Below are 16468 nucleotides of genomic sequence, written 5' to 3'. Positions count from 1 at the left end.
ACTTGATGTGTGTGTGTGTGTGTGTGTGTGTGTGTGTGTGTGTGTGTGTGTGTGTGTGTGTGTGTGTGTAAAACACGATCTGGTGTAGTTGTACAATCAGATAGCCTTGGCCAGCCCAACACGATTGTTGGCCCTGTCGAAAACACTGTAGAACTCCCGGATGAAGACATCCCCCAGGATCCACATCTGGGAACCAAACTTGAAGCCACTGGAGCAGGAGCCCAGTTCCTGGAAAAGGCAACACTGAGATGAAGCTGGACTCAAAGACAAGAGGTCTTCTACCCCATCGCTCAGTTCCTCTCGGTTGTCCCATTTCATTCTCGAAATCACCTTCCCGGGTAAGCAAGGAGAATGGGATTCATCATGCTCAATGGATGAAGGAAGTAGGGGTTGAAGAGATGGCTCAGCAATTAGCAGCACCTGCTTCTTGCAGAGGACCAGAGTTCCCAGCATCTACACTGGGTGGCTCAAAACTGTATAAGTCCAGCTCCAGGGGATCGTATGCCCTCTTCTGGCCTCTACAGGCAACTGCATTCACAAGCACATCCCCACCCCACCTCTCCACTCACACACCACACATTAAAAATAACTAAAAATAGAAATAATGGACTGGAGAGAGGGCTCAGGAGTTAAAAAAAGAAGAAGAAAACACTTGTGCTTTTCCAGAGGACCAAGCTTCAGTTTCCAGCACCCACATGGTGGCTCATTACCATCAGTAACTCCAGTTCCAAGGGATCTGATATCCTATCCTGATCCCCATGGACACTAGCTTCTCACATACTGCACATACAAACATGCAGGCAAAATACTCCGACACATAAAAGAAAAGTAAAACATAAATTTTTGTTTTATTTTTTGAGGCAGGGTTTCTTTATGTAGTTCTGACTGTCCTGGAGCTGGCCTCAAACTCACAGAGATCCTCTTGCCTCTGCCTCCCAAGTGCTGGGATTAAAAGCAAAAAAAAAAAAATCTTAAAAAAATTAAATGTACTTTGTCTGAGGTTATTCGGTGAGGACCTATGGCTCTGAGTCCTGACCCCACATCTAACCCCTTACCTTCACACTGAACATCCATTGCCCTTAATCATCATTAGTTTAGGGTACTCAGGACCAGGCCATGTTGAGGCCAGCAGTGCCCATGGCAGCCAAAATGAGCTATGGAAACCCTGGATAGAATTCTGTGCTGCCAGGGCTTGGAAGTTTGAACAGTGGATGGGGGTCTCTGTGCTTGGTTTGGGTCCAATCTCTATCCCTCCTCCAAGCCCTTGGTGTCCTTTCTGTTTCCCGTTTCTTTCAGCAAGAAGCTATAGAGGCCACACAAATAGGCTCAAGGATGAATATTATGGCCCTTGCATGCTTTGTCTGGTCCGTGTCACTTGTCCTCGCCAACTCCATGGACTTGCTAAAGTCCCAAGGAAAGGGATACTAGGTGGACCCAGAGCATCGCTGTCCTGAAGCTCATACCTGGTTGATATAGGCTGAGGGTGGTAGCGGAAACCTCCTGCCATGGATCTCAAAGACAATTGTGGGCATCATCCCCAAACTCCAGCAGTTGACTTTAAACTGAGAGAAGGGCGAGAGGCGGCATTTATCCAAAGAGGCACTGATGGCACAGAGCTTCTTCCTCCACACCGTGGGGCTCTCCTCAGAGAAAAGCAGGGACACCCTCCAGATGAATCTGGGTCTCAAAACATGGTCCCACAGGAGGGATCGGCTTTCGGCAACACAGGGACAGAGCCCAGCATGGGACAAAAAGAGGCTTGCCTCCATATCTTCCTTCCAGGTCTAGCCAGAGTGCACAAGGGCCTCAGGGAAAAGGGGAGGGGCTGACTGCTGGCAGGGGTGAGGAGACTGGAACAAGAGAGAAGCACAGAGATCACAAAGGCATAGCCTCTCTGCGGACCAACAACTGGCTCTCCCATAGCAAGCACAGACCAAAGTTGGAAGGGACGGTTGTCCACTTTGGAAAACTGGGCTCAACCAACAATCCTCTTCATTTCTTGGGCAGAAAGGGGCTCTTGATTCGCGTGGGCAGGAGGGGGGTTCTCTAGAGGTAAGGAGAGGGCCTGATCTTACCAAGCCATACTGGCCCTGCACAGCCCCAATGACCTGCTGGATATTGAGGATGTCTCCACCAGGGCCTGCAAGCAGGGCAGTGCCTGTGTCCAGAATGGCAGGGCAGCCACCTTGACAAGCCACCACTTCATCATTGATGGTGATCCTGGAAGATTAAGCATAGCGGCTACACAGTACCAACCTGTATCCTGCCCTCTCCCCCTGGGTCCTTCCCACTCCCGCCAGGATCCTCGGGGAAGGAAGGAGGTCCAGGCCCCCTTTTTTGCCTCTTCTTGGAACGCCCAAAACTTTCCAAATTCAGAGAAAATTCCCCTCAATTGGTGGCTAAATTGAAAACAGTTGCAAGGGTCCAAATCACAACAAAACAATCCATTTGCCTGCCCCTCCCTGAGTGGAATAAGGATTAACTAGTTGCCTGAGGATCTGGTTTCAAGTTTTCTCTGCCATTTACTTGATATATGTCTCAGATGAGTCTCCCCAACATTTGTATATTGGGCTCCTCATGAACCAAATGGGTACATGAGCAATCCCTTAAGCAACTTAAGGATGGCCAGAGGCTCAGACCAAAGGTCTGTAACCTACACTCTGAGGACAATACTGGCACCCACCTCCTACAGACTTAGTGGGAAGCAATGAGACAGCCATTGTAGACCTACAGGCTCAACACGGTGCCTCCCAGGCAGTAGGCAGTCAGTGTGGCCAGTGCAGGGTAGGATGCGTAACACAACTACTTGCAAAGGATGCTGGCCTCGCAGCTGGCTGTCAGAACCAATCAATAATCTCAGAGCTGCTGGGTGCACGTCTTCTCAGCCCTGTGCTCTTACTCCTGAGCCCCCGTATCCACACATCAAGAGTCAGCCTCCTGCAGGGGCCCAAGCACCATTCTGCTCACCCACCTGTCCACTGTGAACTGCCAATATCCCTGCACGGTCACAGGCACCCAGTGCAGCGGGCCTACGAAGTAGGACTGATCGATGGCCCCCAGCGTGAGCATGCTCCCCTGGTCATTCCTGGAACCAAGAAAGGCCTCTCTGTGGCAACAGACACCCCATGGATGAGGAGTGCCCAGTCCCACCCCGAGGCAGATGGATGGAAACCCAATCCCTCCCTTCCACCCACCCCAACAGCTGCAGTTCCATGCTCCTGTGATCCATAGCCCTGATTCATCATTGCCACGGGACAGGACCAACAGGTTCTGACCTGCATCCCTGGTCTTCCTAGCACCCCCATGAGCCTCCATCCAAGACATCCAGAAAAGGAATCTTCAACAAGGCCCTAGACTTTGGACTAAAACCATCTCCTGAGTCAGATCCCTTCTGTCCCCTCTGGGGTACTATTGCTTGCTCAGTGGGGCAAACTCACAAACTCTCTCATCTACCCACCCCGCTCCACCTCCTACAACTCGAGCCCTTCCTACCTCTAGAACATAGTACCTGCTGCCTAAAACCTGCTGGCTTTCTAGCCCTCACCTGGGTAACTCCCACTCAAGTTTGGTGAAGCCTGCCTGCCTTGTCCTGTGTGCATGTTCACACACATACACGCAGGCATACGAACCCATGTCAGAATGGACATACGTATTTTAAGGTACCCATAAACCCCTATTCGCAATTTCTTGATTATAACGTGAATTACTGTGTACAGACTAGTCCCCTTGCTAAAATCTATCTTCCAGCTTGCCTTGTTTGCTGATGTGTATGTGTATGTCCCTGACCTGACCTCTGCAAACAGAAGGCCTAGCAAAAATGCATGGAGTTGATGAATAAATGAATGGATGGATGAATGAATGAATGAATGAATGAATATCTAAATGCATGCATGAATGAAAGGTACCACCTTATTTTTTGCCTAGGGTCCCCTCTCCTCAGCTGTCAACTCTTCTCCTAGGGGTGGTCTCTTTCTCTTTGTACAGTAACCTATCCCAGTGAGCTGAGCTAGGTCATCATAAGAGCAGGAAGGTAAAGTAGGAAGCCCTGTATCAGGCGCCCTGGGCTCCAGGTCTGGCTTGGACACTAGCTCCTGAATAAGTGTCCTTCTTTCTCTCTCCCTGGTGGAAGGAGAAGCTAAGACTCTATAGGATCTCAAAGACGATGTCAAACGATCGCCGAGATCCTGTGTTTTTGGAAGAACGTGATAAAAGCCCTCATCTAGAGATGTGACTAGGCTTTGCTTTCGTTGCTTTTGTTTGCAGGACTGGCGATTGAACCTGGGCCCAGCACACAAAAGTCATCTTTCTCCCAGTATATAAACAACTTCAGTGAGGGCTTTGGACAGTAGTAGAGGTGCCTAGAAACCAGAATGGAGATCGTTTGGATGCTGGTGGCTACCTTGACAGGTATGCCTCCGAGGGGCAGACATTCGTCTCAAATATATTTATCTCTCTCTCTCTCTCTCTCTCTCTCTCTCTCTCTCTCTCTCTCTCTCTCTCTGTGTGTGTGTGTGTGTGTGTGTGTGTGTGTGTGTGTGTGTGTGTGTGTGTATCCAGTCCTTACCAGGTAGAAAGTTAGACCCTTGCTAAGCACAGCTCCTACCTGTTCATGTAGACAGAGAACAGGTCTTCGGCGACCAGGTGCCTATTCATCATGTTGTCAAATATGGGGACTGAATACTTGGAGGCGAGAGAAGGGTAGGACAGCCCCAGGATGCCATCGAATGGAGAGAAGACGAAGATGTCACCCGGCTCCTGGGTACTCAGGCCCACAGTCTGGTGTGTAATTGTAATATCAGAGACCTGCGAAGAAGAAGAAAAAAAACATAACACGATGATTTTCATGGGGAGCTTCTGCAGCCACAGACAGGAAAGTTCAGGGATGGAGCAGCCAGCCTGGGACCACGGGTCAGGGTCAGCATCCAGCCCTCTCTGGCCTTTCTTCCCTTTTATGGATAATCTGGGGTTATTTTCAATGTAAGAGGTTGCGGTGGGCTGGGCCCTCTACACTTTCTGCATCGTTTTGAATGACTGGTCTGAGGAGGAGAGAAAGGGGAAGAGGAGACAGTGTTTAGTGCAGGCACGGGTTTCACGTTGGGGATAATCCCAAAGGAAGTGGGGCTGTGATTGTCTCAACGCTGCCTGCAGAAGCAGTTGCGCCTGCGCCTTCGTGGCCCGCTCAGACACTACCTGCGGAGGCATCGGCACTCACAAAGCAGGCGCTGTGTGGGTCCCCGTTCTGTCACCTGCTGACTGAGCTTGAACAACTTCCTCTCCAGGCCTCAGTCCCTTGTCTAATAAATGGAATAATAGTGCCTGAATCTCACGTCGGTGCCAAAGCTAAATAACTGAACACCCACTGAGCAGTCCCTGAGTGTCTGTGCACAGAACAGTTATTGGTACCATGATAAAGAAGGTGGAACTTGGGCTGGAGAGATGGCTCAGCGGTTAAGAGCATTGCCTGCTCTTCCAAAGGTCCTGAGTTCAATTCCCAGCAACCACATGGTGGCTTACAACCATCTGTAATAGGATCTGGTGCCCTCTTCTGGCCTGCAGGCATACACACAGACAGAATATTGTATACATAATAAGTAAAATAAATATTTTTCTTTTAAAAAAAAAAGAAGGTGGGTCTTGATTTGCCCATTTCCCCAGAGGGTATAAGTGTCCACCAGTCTGCTCTGGGCCACACGAAGGGCTGAAGCAGATCTCCTGCCTCTGCTCTGTCCCATAAAATTAATTGACTTCCACGTTGTGCAGTCAGTTTGGCTTTTAAAATCTGAATCGAGCCGGTATACCACACAGACTACAACTGCCTCACGCTTCTCAGTAAAGGCCAAATGGAGTCCTCCCTCCGGCCCCAGCTCTCATAACTTATCTTGTGCCCCTTAGCTCACTTTGCCCCCCCCCACCGCCATGTTGGTCTCTTGTCCCCTTCCTCAGCTGCCCCAGCTCCTCCCCATCCCAGGATCCTTGCACTCCCTCTTCTGCAGTGCTGACCGCAGGTCACCTCAGGCCTGGCTTCTGGAAGGATACCACTTGGGTTCCAGCCTGCAACAGGCCACCATATCCACCAAAGCTCTGCCCTCTGGGTCCCAAGCCCTCTCTTCCACAAGCTCCAGTTTTGTTTCCGTCTTGCCCCTACTCAGCAGTGTTCAGAGCCATCTGCCTTGCCTTTTGTGTGCAGGCCACGCTCTCACAAGGCCACCTGAGTGCCTTTTGCTAGAAACCACGAGGCAAGCAAGTCCATTCTCCTCTTGCCCACCACTGTCTTCCCTAGAGTAAGCATTCATGGTGTGGATAAATGAACGGTGGCTAGGTACTAAAGAATAGCTCAGTTCTCTTTTCTTCAGCCAACAAACTACGATTGAGGGTCTCTGATGGGCCAGGTGTAAGGCTTTGAGGAAGCAGCAATGGACAAAAAAAAAAATGTCCCTGCCCGGGGGGACATTTTATCCATCAGAAGAGACCAACAGTGAATAGCACAGGTGACAATGAGATCTCAGAAGGAAAACAAATCATGGTGAGGTCATAGGCGGTGTGTGACTTTATAGGATGGTGAGAGATCTTGTTGAGAGAGTGACATTCGAACACGAAGCAAAGGATGGGGATTGAACAGGCCACAGGAAAGGGAGCTAGAGGAGGCATGACCATAGACAGAGTATTCATGGAGTAAACTGAGTGAACCAGGCCAAATCTGGCCAGGATGGGGAAATGAACACCAGGAACTGGGGGAGGCACTCGAGTGGAGCTCTGAGAACAGAAACAATAAGCAATGGAGGAAGGAAGGGAACATTACACAATGGCTATCGGTGGGAGCTCCACACCCATTGAGCCATCCAGCAGACAGGACCCAAGGGATCCTCAGTTCCACCAAATGCACAACCCACTGGAACCAGGGTGTCTCGGGGGAGAGATAGCTGCAGGGAAAGGTGGGGCGAGTCCAGGCCACTGCCACCTCACTTACTGTGACGGTGTCGTAGCCCAGGAAACCCTGCACTCTGCCGGTGCCGTACTGGACAAACAGGGGCTTGCTCAGGTTCTGGAAGGTGAAGGACTTGGACGGGTCAAAGCGGTGATGTTTTTCTGCAACAAAGACCCAGATTAGTGGATCCATGGTGTCAGCTTGCCCTCAACATTCCCAAGCAGGGTGGAAACCCTCACCAGACCTCGTAAGAACAGAGCTATGGATCAGCCATTCTCTCTGTGGAAACCAAGCAGTCTGGTCTCTCTGCAGCATGGTCCCATAGTTTAGTCAGGAAAGCCCAGCCCACCTGCCCCCCCCCCAACCTGTGCAATTTCAAGCATAAAAGAGAAGAAAACTAGGTGTGTGGTTCCTATGCGCATTTTCTCTGTTATCTGAGTAACTTTAGCCAAGGTCTTCTCTAGACCTCTATTTCCTCATCTGGGAGGCCAGAAAAGAAGAGACAGGGTTGGTAGGTCACTCACGGCAGACTCTGCTGTTACAGTAGACAGAAGGCACCCAGAGCTCCGAGGAACCTGTGTCAAACACCACCGTGAACTCCTGGGGTGGTGTCCCGATGTAGATCGTTCCGAAGTACTCACTCTAAGGACAGACAGCTCTCGGTCAGAGGTGTAGTCAGGGGCTGGGGACTCTAGGGAGGAGTTGATGCCAGACACAGATTCTCGTGGGTCCTGTGTTTTCTACTCAGAGACCTGGGAAGGGGGTCATCAAGTGGGAGAAGAGAAAAGGCTGTGCCCGCTCCACAGAGAGGGTTCTTCTTCAGTCCCTCTGCGGTCCCAACCCAAGCCCGACAGCAGTGCTGGCATCAGCTCAGAAGCGCAACACAGACCGGCGGTAAAGTCCTGCCTGGGAAAGAGAGCAAATCATCCTGCCAAGGCAGGAAGAAGCCAGCCCAGAGGTGGGCATCTGCTGAGGGCAGAGTCCCAGGAACCCAGCCAAGCTCCTGCCCCATCTGCCTCCTTCCAGCACCATGGAGGCTGGGGAAGTACTGTGACCTAGATATAGAAATGAAAGCACAGGCATAAAAGCACCGGTTGGTTGCTGTCAAAAGTGACAGGGGAGGGGACTCCAGAAAGGGACAGTGCTCGACGGTCTTCTCCCCTGGGTGAGAAGAGGAGAAAAAGCAATCCATGCCTCAGCAGCTGTGGTGACATCTTGCCCGGCTGTCACCAGATCTGACGACCACATGCTAGAATATGGTTCCCCCTGGTCCAAGGAAGCAGTTCATTGGAACTTAGACCCATCCCGGCAAGGCTTCTGATGAACAGAAGAGCTGACTTTGTTGGATCTGCTGGCCCATGGTGGAGCTACTGATGGCAGGCAGGGAGGTGGCCTCCACGACCCACAGGCTCCATGATTCCTGACAGAGGGGATGCTCTGGCAAGGCAGGAACCTAGGAACATGAGAATCCATCCCTGGGAAGGCCTGCAGAAACACTCACATCCAGGTAGTTGGTCAGAGGCTCACTGGCCACGATGCCGGTGCCGAAGCCCTTCTCAGTGAACTCAGACTGGTGCGTCCGCAGGAAGTCCTCCAGCAGCCCACGCTCCTTCAGGGTGTTCCTCAGAGACTTCCCTTTGTGCAGTGGGATCCTGAGGAGGTGGGGTGAGGTAAGGGAGACTGGGCTGCACAGACCATCCCCACACTGTTGTTCCCAGTCCAGCCCCTGGCCAACGTTCCACAGGCAAGGCCAAGGATATTTCCAATTTTAAAAATCATGACTCAGAGTAAAATGATAGATTCTGTGTTGATTTAGAGGTCACTGCCTAGCTTCATTAAACACACTGCCCTGGCCCCTCTCCCTCTCCTTTTCTTCTCCAGTGTGGTAGAGACTCGCTGTATTTGATGAATGACACATTAAGTCGCAAGTATTGTTATTGATGGTTTGAAAGACACGGGGTATGCCATCACTTACTCGGTCACCAGATGCTCTCTGTCACCTTACTGTGCCAAAGCACAGAGGACACATAGTGGGAAGGACACAGAAGGAGCTCTCTATGTCTCCTACACAGTGGCACCTGTGTGGCATTGATGCCACCCTTTGCCAACCCCTTTTCTTTTCTCTCTGATAGTGTTTTCCCTAAAGTGACTGGAAACCCTTTAGCAAGAGCAGGACCTCAAACGGGACCACTTCGCCCAATTAAGGTTTGGGGTCATGGAGGCAAGTCAACTGGAAAAGGGGCCGGGGAGAAGAAAAGAAGAAGAGAGAAAACTGCAGAATAAACCATTCTGGACCCGGTTCTGCCATATTCCTTGGCAACCTGAAAGCTGCCAAGTCCCTGAGCTTCCACCAGGAGACTCCCCAAGTCCTCTGTAATTCACTGCAGGGGGGGGGGGCTGTCAAAGCTCTCTGATCTTCACAATGGAGGGTCCAAGTGCTTTTATCCCCAGTTTCTTCTTATACAATCGGGGTAATTCTGCCTTTTCAACACTTTTTTATTCTGTATTTGACCATATGACTGTTTTTCTCCCCTGTAGATTGAAGTAGAACTGTGTGCATCCCACAGTCTTTAACTTGTAACGACCTTGTCGTCCTCCTAGAGCTGGCTGAGAAGACAACTTGAGATTTCCGAAGTATAAGTGCCACGTAGTGGCTTCAGGACCCTCTTCTTCCAGAGAGAAGCCAGTTACAAAGAGAACGCAGCCTCTAGCTCATGCAGAGCCAGGAGGCCAGCCCTGCCTGGGGTCCTCAGCTCCAGCTCTGTCTCTTATATAGCAGCCAGCAACATCAGCCAGCAAACCTTGGACCTGGGAAAACTTCATCATCGGTACACGCCCCCTCTCAGAGAGCCCTTACTGAACAAAGACACTCAACCTCTTCTCAGGGATCCAATCCATCTTCTGTGAGATTAGGCCTTGACAGAACACGCATAAGCACCTGGGTTGGGGTGGGGGCAGCAAGGGTACAAGCCCAGCCAGGCTAGTCGTATGGTGTCAGGCAGCTCAGGGTCTTTCCCTGAACAGTGGTCTCATCTATAAAATGCAAGTCACCCAGTCTATGGCAGTATAGGTGATGTCCTAGTTCCTTTTGGAGAAGAACCTACAGACCTCTCTAGAGGAGCACATACACCAAGAAATCTATTTTAATGAATGCATATATAGCTCCTACCATATGTCTAGTACTATTTGAAGCATTTTTACAAATATTAACTCATGCAGTCTCATAACAGTCCTAAAAGATGGACATTACGATGACCCTAATGTCATGGCAGCTGAAGAAGCTAAGGCACAGACTGTCCAGTGGGTGAGAGGACTGAGGGCCAAGTGCCAGGTAGTTTGGGTCTAGAAACCCTGCCTTCCTAACCCCAGGCTTTCTGTCCTCAGAACCACATGCAACGTGCAGAGCCAGAAGGGACAGCAGGCCCTGTAGAATCTCCCCAAGGGAACCAAGGGATGCAAGAGCAGCCATCCACCTGCCCATGGAGGATCCATGAGATGCCCTCTCCTGCCCCCCAGCATCCAACATTCACCTGGTGAGCGCATGGCTCTGAGAGATGGCCAGGACAGCCAGGAGCAGCACAGAGCACCTCATTCTGGATAGCAGGCCACCGCCGACCTAGCCAGTGCCCATCCTTGCAGTCTTTATAGAACGGGGCTCCTTCTGGCTGGATGCCCAGATTTCAGAGGCACCCCCATCTTCAGGCTACTCCACAAACATGGTGAGATAGCACCCAGACTACCCAAGACCCACATTGATAAGAGCTACAAACTCTACCACTCTAAAGATTTCAAAGTTGAAGGGTACACAGGCCTCAAGCTGGGAAAAGTCAACACAGGCCCCTCTACACCAAATTCCCCTCCAGACAGGATTTCTGAGCTAACACAGGTGGGGCTGCTACCAGGAACCTGTTTCATGTTCCGCCTTCTGCTCTGTGAGCAGCCAAGCCATACACCTACCCTCCTTCGCCCCATCCCTAGACAGACTTCACTGGATGTCTGAGATGCTCCCGATGTCCGTCTTGCCCGGACCAGTTCTCCAGAAGGGGTTTGGTCTAGTCTCAAGGTGACATCTGAGACCAAGAATGCTTGTATAATCTGCCACCTCCGTGGATGAAGCTCAATGTTAGAGTCCAGAACAACCATACTCCAAGTTCCCGCAGAGAACAATGTCTAAGAGAGAAGGCTTGTTCCTCCCTGGAGACACAGTGTTCAAGTGAAAGGGATGCTGAGAAGGCAAGTGATAAATGTCTGGTCACTGGAACAGTTGGGATAACTGGGGAGCGCAGATGGGAAGGCAGATGCAGGCCCCACATGAAGAGACAGGGGGAATAAGGCAACGGCAGTTTAAGGGGCACAGTATGATGAGACCGCATGTAGGAGGCCCACGCAGGGGTGAGTGGAGATGCACACGGGTAGGTATGTTGAGTGTCCTATTGGAGTCCAGGCCACGGAAGCCAGGTAGACATGTCTTCTGACACAAGAGAGATTTAAGACAGGAAGGAAGCTAAAGTCTATCCACATAATATTGGTGAGAAAACTATGCCCCAGGCCTATGAACTGGGTAACCGTGATGAAGCCAGGATAAGGCAGGCAAATTGGAAGGCAAGGGGTTCAGAGCAATGATGTACAAGAGACCAAGAGCTGCCTGCTATGAACAGGACAAACATCTTCATGGAAAGGAAGGCTGGCAAGGGTGGAAAGTGGGGAGAGGGCAGGCTGCAAGAACTGAATGACCAAGGTACTGGGTCTGGACCCACCAGCTCTTCTGGAAGAGGTGCCATCTGAAACGTCACACATTTGGCTTGTGGGGAACCCAAGAGGCCAGGCAAAGGAGACCCGAGTATTTGAACAGAAGTAAGGACAGAAGTCAGGTCTGATCCCTACTATGGCAAGGGCCTCCTCCGTGCATATCCCCTTCACAAAGCCACTGGATGTGTCCCCAGAAGACTAGGACATTGCTGCTTCTCATGCTCCTGGGAGGTGGTCGTGGGCACATGCAGCTGCCATCCACCACCTTTCACCTCAAAGCCAGAGAAGAAAGGGGCAAAATCAGTTCTAAATGGTGAAGCCTGTTTCTTGTTTCCTTCCCTCGGGCCTGCCTCTGGGCTGTATCTCCTCTATCCTCCATCACTGAGCAGCGTAAGAGAGGTGCTAAGGGAATGTCTGAGTAAGCAGGGGAGTGTTAATAGGCCTTGCCACTGCCCTGACAAGCAGCAGAAAGTAGCTGGGGATGTCTGCGTGGCACACTGCGGATGAGAAGACAGAAACTCAGAGAGGCCTGTATTAAGAGCTTGTCTGAAGTGTCCTGAACACTCCCTTGCAAAACCAACACTGCTTCTAGGTCTTTCTTCTCAACCTCCAGGCACCCCTTGAGACAGCCACAGTATGTGCAGTGGGCCCAACCTGCGATATTCGGCACTAAGACCCTCTGAGGGAGCGCCTTGAGAAAAGGGGCGGGGCTGACTGTGGCTCCTGGTTGCCAATGGCCCAGCCTGACCCGGTACAACCTCTCAAGGACAGCGTTAGGCGCAACCACCTCTCCCACTGGAAGGCGACCACAAAACCAAGAATCAAAGATCCCTTCATGCTATTTGCCTTTTATTTGTTCGGGCAGTTGGCAGCCCTCTGAGAGCATTCCAATGCGCGCTGGAACTCTGCCCCGCCGAACACGGCGCTGCTGTGAGAGGCTATCTGCAGGTGCAAGCCACAATCGAGAAAAAGCTTTTAAGACAGACCATGATAAGAGGCGAGCGCTCTCGACCTGGCACGGCACAAAGGCCTATCACCTCGGTCCAGACGGCTCGCTCGCGTCTGGGGACTCACGAAAGCAGCTGAAACAACTCGGGACCCGAGGACACCCCTTCTTCAGGATAAGGCTTTGTTCTCCACTCAGATTCCCGCACGGACAAAGCCAGCTGAGGTCAGTTTCTTAAACATCTTCTGTGAGTCTTCACCAGACACAAGCAGACAGAGCAGCTGCTGTCTCAGCCCCAGGGAGTCCACAGCCAGGTGAGCCCAAGTGGGTCTAATAGAAAAAATTCAAAGGAATACTCCCCCGTCCCTACACACATGCACACACACACACACACGTGCACGCACACTGAAAGGTGGCAGGGAAAGTGTAGCTTCTAGAATAATCATGTGTGGCCATTGTGGCGTTGAATCCAGGGTCAGCTACCTGGGGCTATGACTATGGGCAAATTTCCTTACCCCTCCATGCTTCAGTCTCTTCTTCTAAAGGTAGAGACAATGATATCGATGTGATCGTGTGGTATCAAGCGCTAACATCCCTTATATCATAGTTGAGAAAAAATTCTCAACAAACACTTGCAATCTGAATTAAGAACACAGAGAAGATCATACACCATGATCAAGCTGGTTTCATTCCAGGAATGCAAGGTGGGTTCAACATATGTAATGAATATAGCACAGCACATGAATAGGCTTAAGGATAGAAATCACACAGTCATCTCAACAGATACAGGAAAGGGCTTGGACAAAGACCAACATCGCTTCGTGATGAAAGTGCTGAAGAGACTCAGACTATTAGGACACACCACAACATAAAAGGCTACTGTGACCAACTTAGCCAGTCCCGTCAAATGCAGAGAACCGAGAGCACCTGCTCTAAAGATCACCAGAGAAAAAGTGTGCTGTGGTGGCTTCAATGAGAATACCTGCCACAGGTTTGTAGTCAGGGAGAGGCACTATTCAAAATGGATTAAAGGGATTAAAGGGGTGGCCCTGTAGGAGGAAGTGCATCACTGGAGGCGGGCTTTGGGATTTTCGAAAGCCCACAGCAGGTCCAGTTTCCCTCTCCTTTCTCTCTGCCTGCCAATCAGGATACAGGAGACAGATCTCAGCTACGTCCACGCCATCCCTGCCATGCCACGCTCCCTGCCGTGAGAACGGACTTCACCTCTGAAACTGTAGGCCCCCAGTTAAGTGCTTTCTCTTGTAAGAACTGCCTTGGCTATGGTGTCTCTTCACAGCCATGGAGCACTGACAAGATGGGAGCACTGAGTGGGGAGCACTCTTGGGTAACAGAGTACTCCAAGTCTCAGAGCAGCAACACAAGAGAAAGAAGGAAACGGGATCAAACAGGAAAAGAAGCTAAAGGTTTCATATTTAGATGACACAGTCCCTACTTAAGGACTGTGGCGACCCCACCACAGTCTTAGACCTGACAAACACTGCCAGCAAAGTATCAGGACATGAAGTCAACCTACAAAAGTCAGGGGACCAGGGAAAAGCTCAGTCAATAAAGTGTTTGGTGCAAGTATGACGGACTTGAGTTCCACCCCCAGCACTCACATAAAAAGCTGGGCATGGAGGCACAGTGGTTTGTGCTTGTTGTCACTGGGAAAATGGAGAACGGCAGATCTCTGGAGCTCCTTTGCCAGGCAGCCATGCCCACTTATTGAGTTTCAGGCCAATGAGAGATCCCGTCTCAGAAAACAAGGTGGAGTCCTGAGGAGTAAGACCCAAGGTGGACCTCAGGTCTCCCCACATTCATGTCCATACATGTCCATACATGTGCATTCACATCCAAACATATGTATGCACCTACACTCATATGAACACAGGTACACCTGCACATACACACACAAGAATGCAGTAACTTTTCTCTATACCAACAGTGAACCTACCCAGAAAGAAATCAAGAAAAAAAGATCCCTTTCACAATAGCTTTTTTAAAAAAAAAGAAAGAAAGAAAGAAAGAAAGGGGAAAAAACCTATGAATAAATTTAACCAAGGAGGCAAAGGATCTTCCTAATGACAGCTTCAAGATATTGGAGGAAAAAATGTGAGAAAATCCTAGAAGAGGTAAGACCCCTCCCCCTCACGCTCATGGGTTGGCAGAATTTATGTTGTGAACTTGACTGAGGGAGTACACCACAAGGGGCAGGCATTAGGGGTTCATAGCGTAGCCCACGCCAGCTCACCTTCTCTGATTTTGCATGGGGATGGAAATGTGATCAGCCCGTTTTCGACCCCTGCTCCCTGGCATTACTAACTCTAACCTTCTGCAACCTTAAACCAAAATTAAATCCTCCTCCAGTTTCTCTTGGTCATGGTGTTTTATCACGCCAGATGAAGAGTAAACAACACAGCCCTACTCGGCAAAGGAAGTGAACCAGCAGAGTGAAGAGACAGCCAACTGTACATCCGATAAGAAATTAATGTCTTCTGTCTATAAATGGAACTCTAAAAGTTAAATTATATATAAAAAATCGTCCAATAAATAGGCTAACAAATTAGTTCTCAAAGGAAGAAATACAAATGGCCAGCACAAATGGTTCAGCATCCTTAGCATCAGGGAAATGCAAACTAATATTGTTCTAGGATCTTATCTCACCCCGTCAGAACTATCACCAAATAAACAAAAAAATAAACAAACAAGGGGGCTGGAGACTGGCTCAGGACTTAAGAGGACAGTTTGCTCTTGCACAGGGCCCAAGTTTGACTCCCAAAACCAACACCTGTGGCCTCCATAGACACTGGTACTCAGGTTCACACACACACACACACACACACACACACAATTAAACATAAATATAAATCTTAGGGAAGAATAACAAAAAGCAAATAAATGACAACAAGAGCTGGAGAGTAGGCAGGGAAAGAGGAACCCTATTCAGTGCTCGTGAAAATATAAACAGTGCAACCGTGGCGGAACGCAGTGTGGAGCCTCCTCAGAAAACTGCGGATAGAATTACCTGTGGTCCAGCTATAGCGCTCCATACTCAGAGGATCCCAAGTCAGCACTCACGGAGAAACCTGCACGTCCACGTTTAGGGCCGCGCTATTCAAAACAGCCAACGTATGGGCGCAGCCTCGATGGCCATCCACAAGAATGGATAAAGAAAATGTGGTATAACTACGAAGTGGAATTTTATTCGGCTGTATAGAAGAATAAAACTGTGAAATTTGTAGGAAAATAGATAAAACTAGAAACCGGATGATAAGTGGTATAAGCCAGGCCAAAGGGACTGTGGGAAAGGACAAAGTCTAAAGGGACAGGGAGGGAAATATGAGGGGTAATGGGTTACAGGTGTCAGGACAACATGAGGGGTACGGTTTGGGATGGAAGAGGATGAACTAGAGGTAGAGGGAGCAAGGAGAGGAGAAGGCAGACAAAGAAACAACATTTCTTTGATTTGCTAATCAAAACGCTTTGTTTTGTTTTTTAAATGCAAAAGATATCTAGAGAGGGTTGGAGGACCGACCATCTGTACCTCCTAGGGTTTTCTCATAGTCAGTGAGGCCCTTCAGAGGTTCCTGGAAGTGTTCTGAACGTGCAAGCTCTTATACTTATACTCCTCTTCTTCTTCTTTTTGCTTGCTTTTGCTTTCAAAACCAGGACATTTATTTTATGACTGATTGAAATTCTTGAGATGAACCAGACGCTGCCCTCTTGGGTTTGGGTGTTGCCCCTTCACGGAATCTTTGTCTGAATCTGCGATAGACAATTTTTAGGTGCCTAGTTCGCCCCGTCCAGGTAGTGTTTCGTCTCTTAGCCTTGGCACTCCACTTGCACTT

The 16468-nt window shown here is 49.9% G+C and overlaps 1 protein-coding gene across 1 annotated transcript; it reads right to left on the bottom strand.

The window, feature by feature from the left end:
* Positions 1–10: 10 nt before the first annotated feature.
* Positions 11–10517, bottom strand: LOC125406402 (chymosin-like). The gene is made up of 9 exons (XM_087897426.1): positions 10456–10517; positions 8427–8577; positions 7450–7567; positions 6968–7086; positions 4604–4803; positions 2972–3085; positions 2076–2220; positions 1464–1562; positions 11–228 (listed from the first exon to the last, which is right to left on the bottom strand). The coding sequence occupies exons 1-9, from the start codon at positions 10515–10517 to the stop codon at positions 97–99; spliced, it is 1140 nt and encodes a 379-aa protein (XP_087753552.1). The 3' UTR covers positions 11–96.
* Positions 10518–16468: the final 5951 nt, after the last annotated feature.

The sequence above is a fragment of the Myodes glareolus genome, chromosome 17, assembly GCF_982192425.1.
Source record: "Myodes glareolus chromosome 17, mMyoGla1.1, whole genome shotgun sequence".
NCBI lineage: Eukaryota > Metazoa > Chordata > Mammalia > Rodentia > Cricetidae > Myodes > Myodes glareolus.
Note: the sequence above shows the minus strand (reverse complement) of the source record. Positions and strands in the feature narration are given on the sequence as shown.

What these genes read in the sequence shown, in the direction of transcription:
- LOC125406402 (XM_087897426.1), bottom strand. Translation starts at nt 10,517, where the DNA reads ATGAGGTGCTCTGTGCTGCTCCTGGCTGTCCTGGCCATCTCTCAGAGC. An exon ending in CAGAGCCATGCGCTCACCAG is followed by an intron (nt 8,578 to 10,455) that starts GTGAATGTTGGA and finishes CCACCTCCTCAG; the next exon opens with GATCCCACTGCACAAAGGGA. An exon ending in CCTCAGCCTATATCAACCAG is followed by an intron (nt 229 to 1,463) that starts GTATGAGCTTCA and finishes TGCCTTTTCCAG; the next exon opens with GAACTGGGCTCCTGCTCCAG.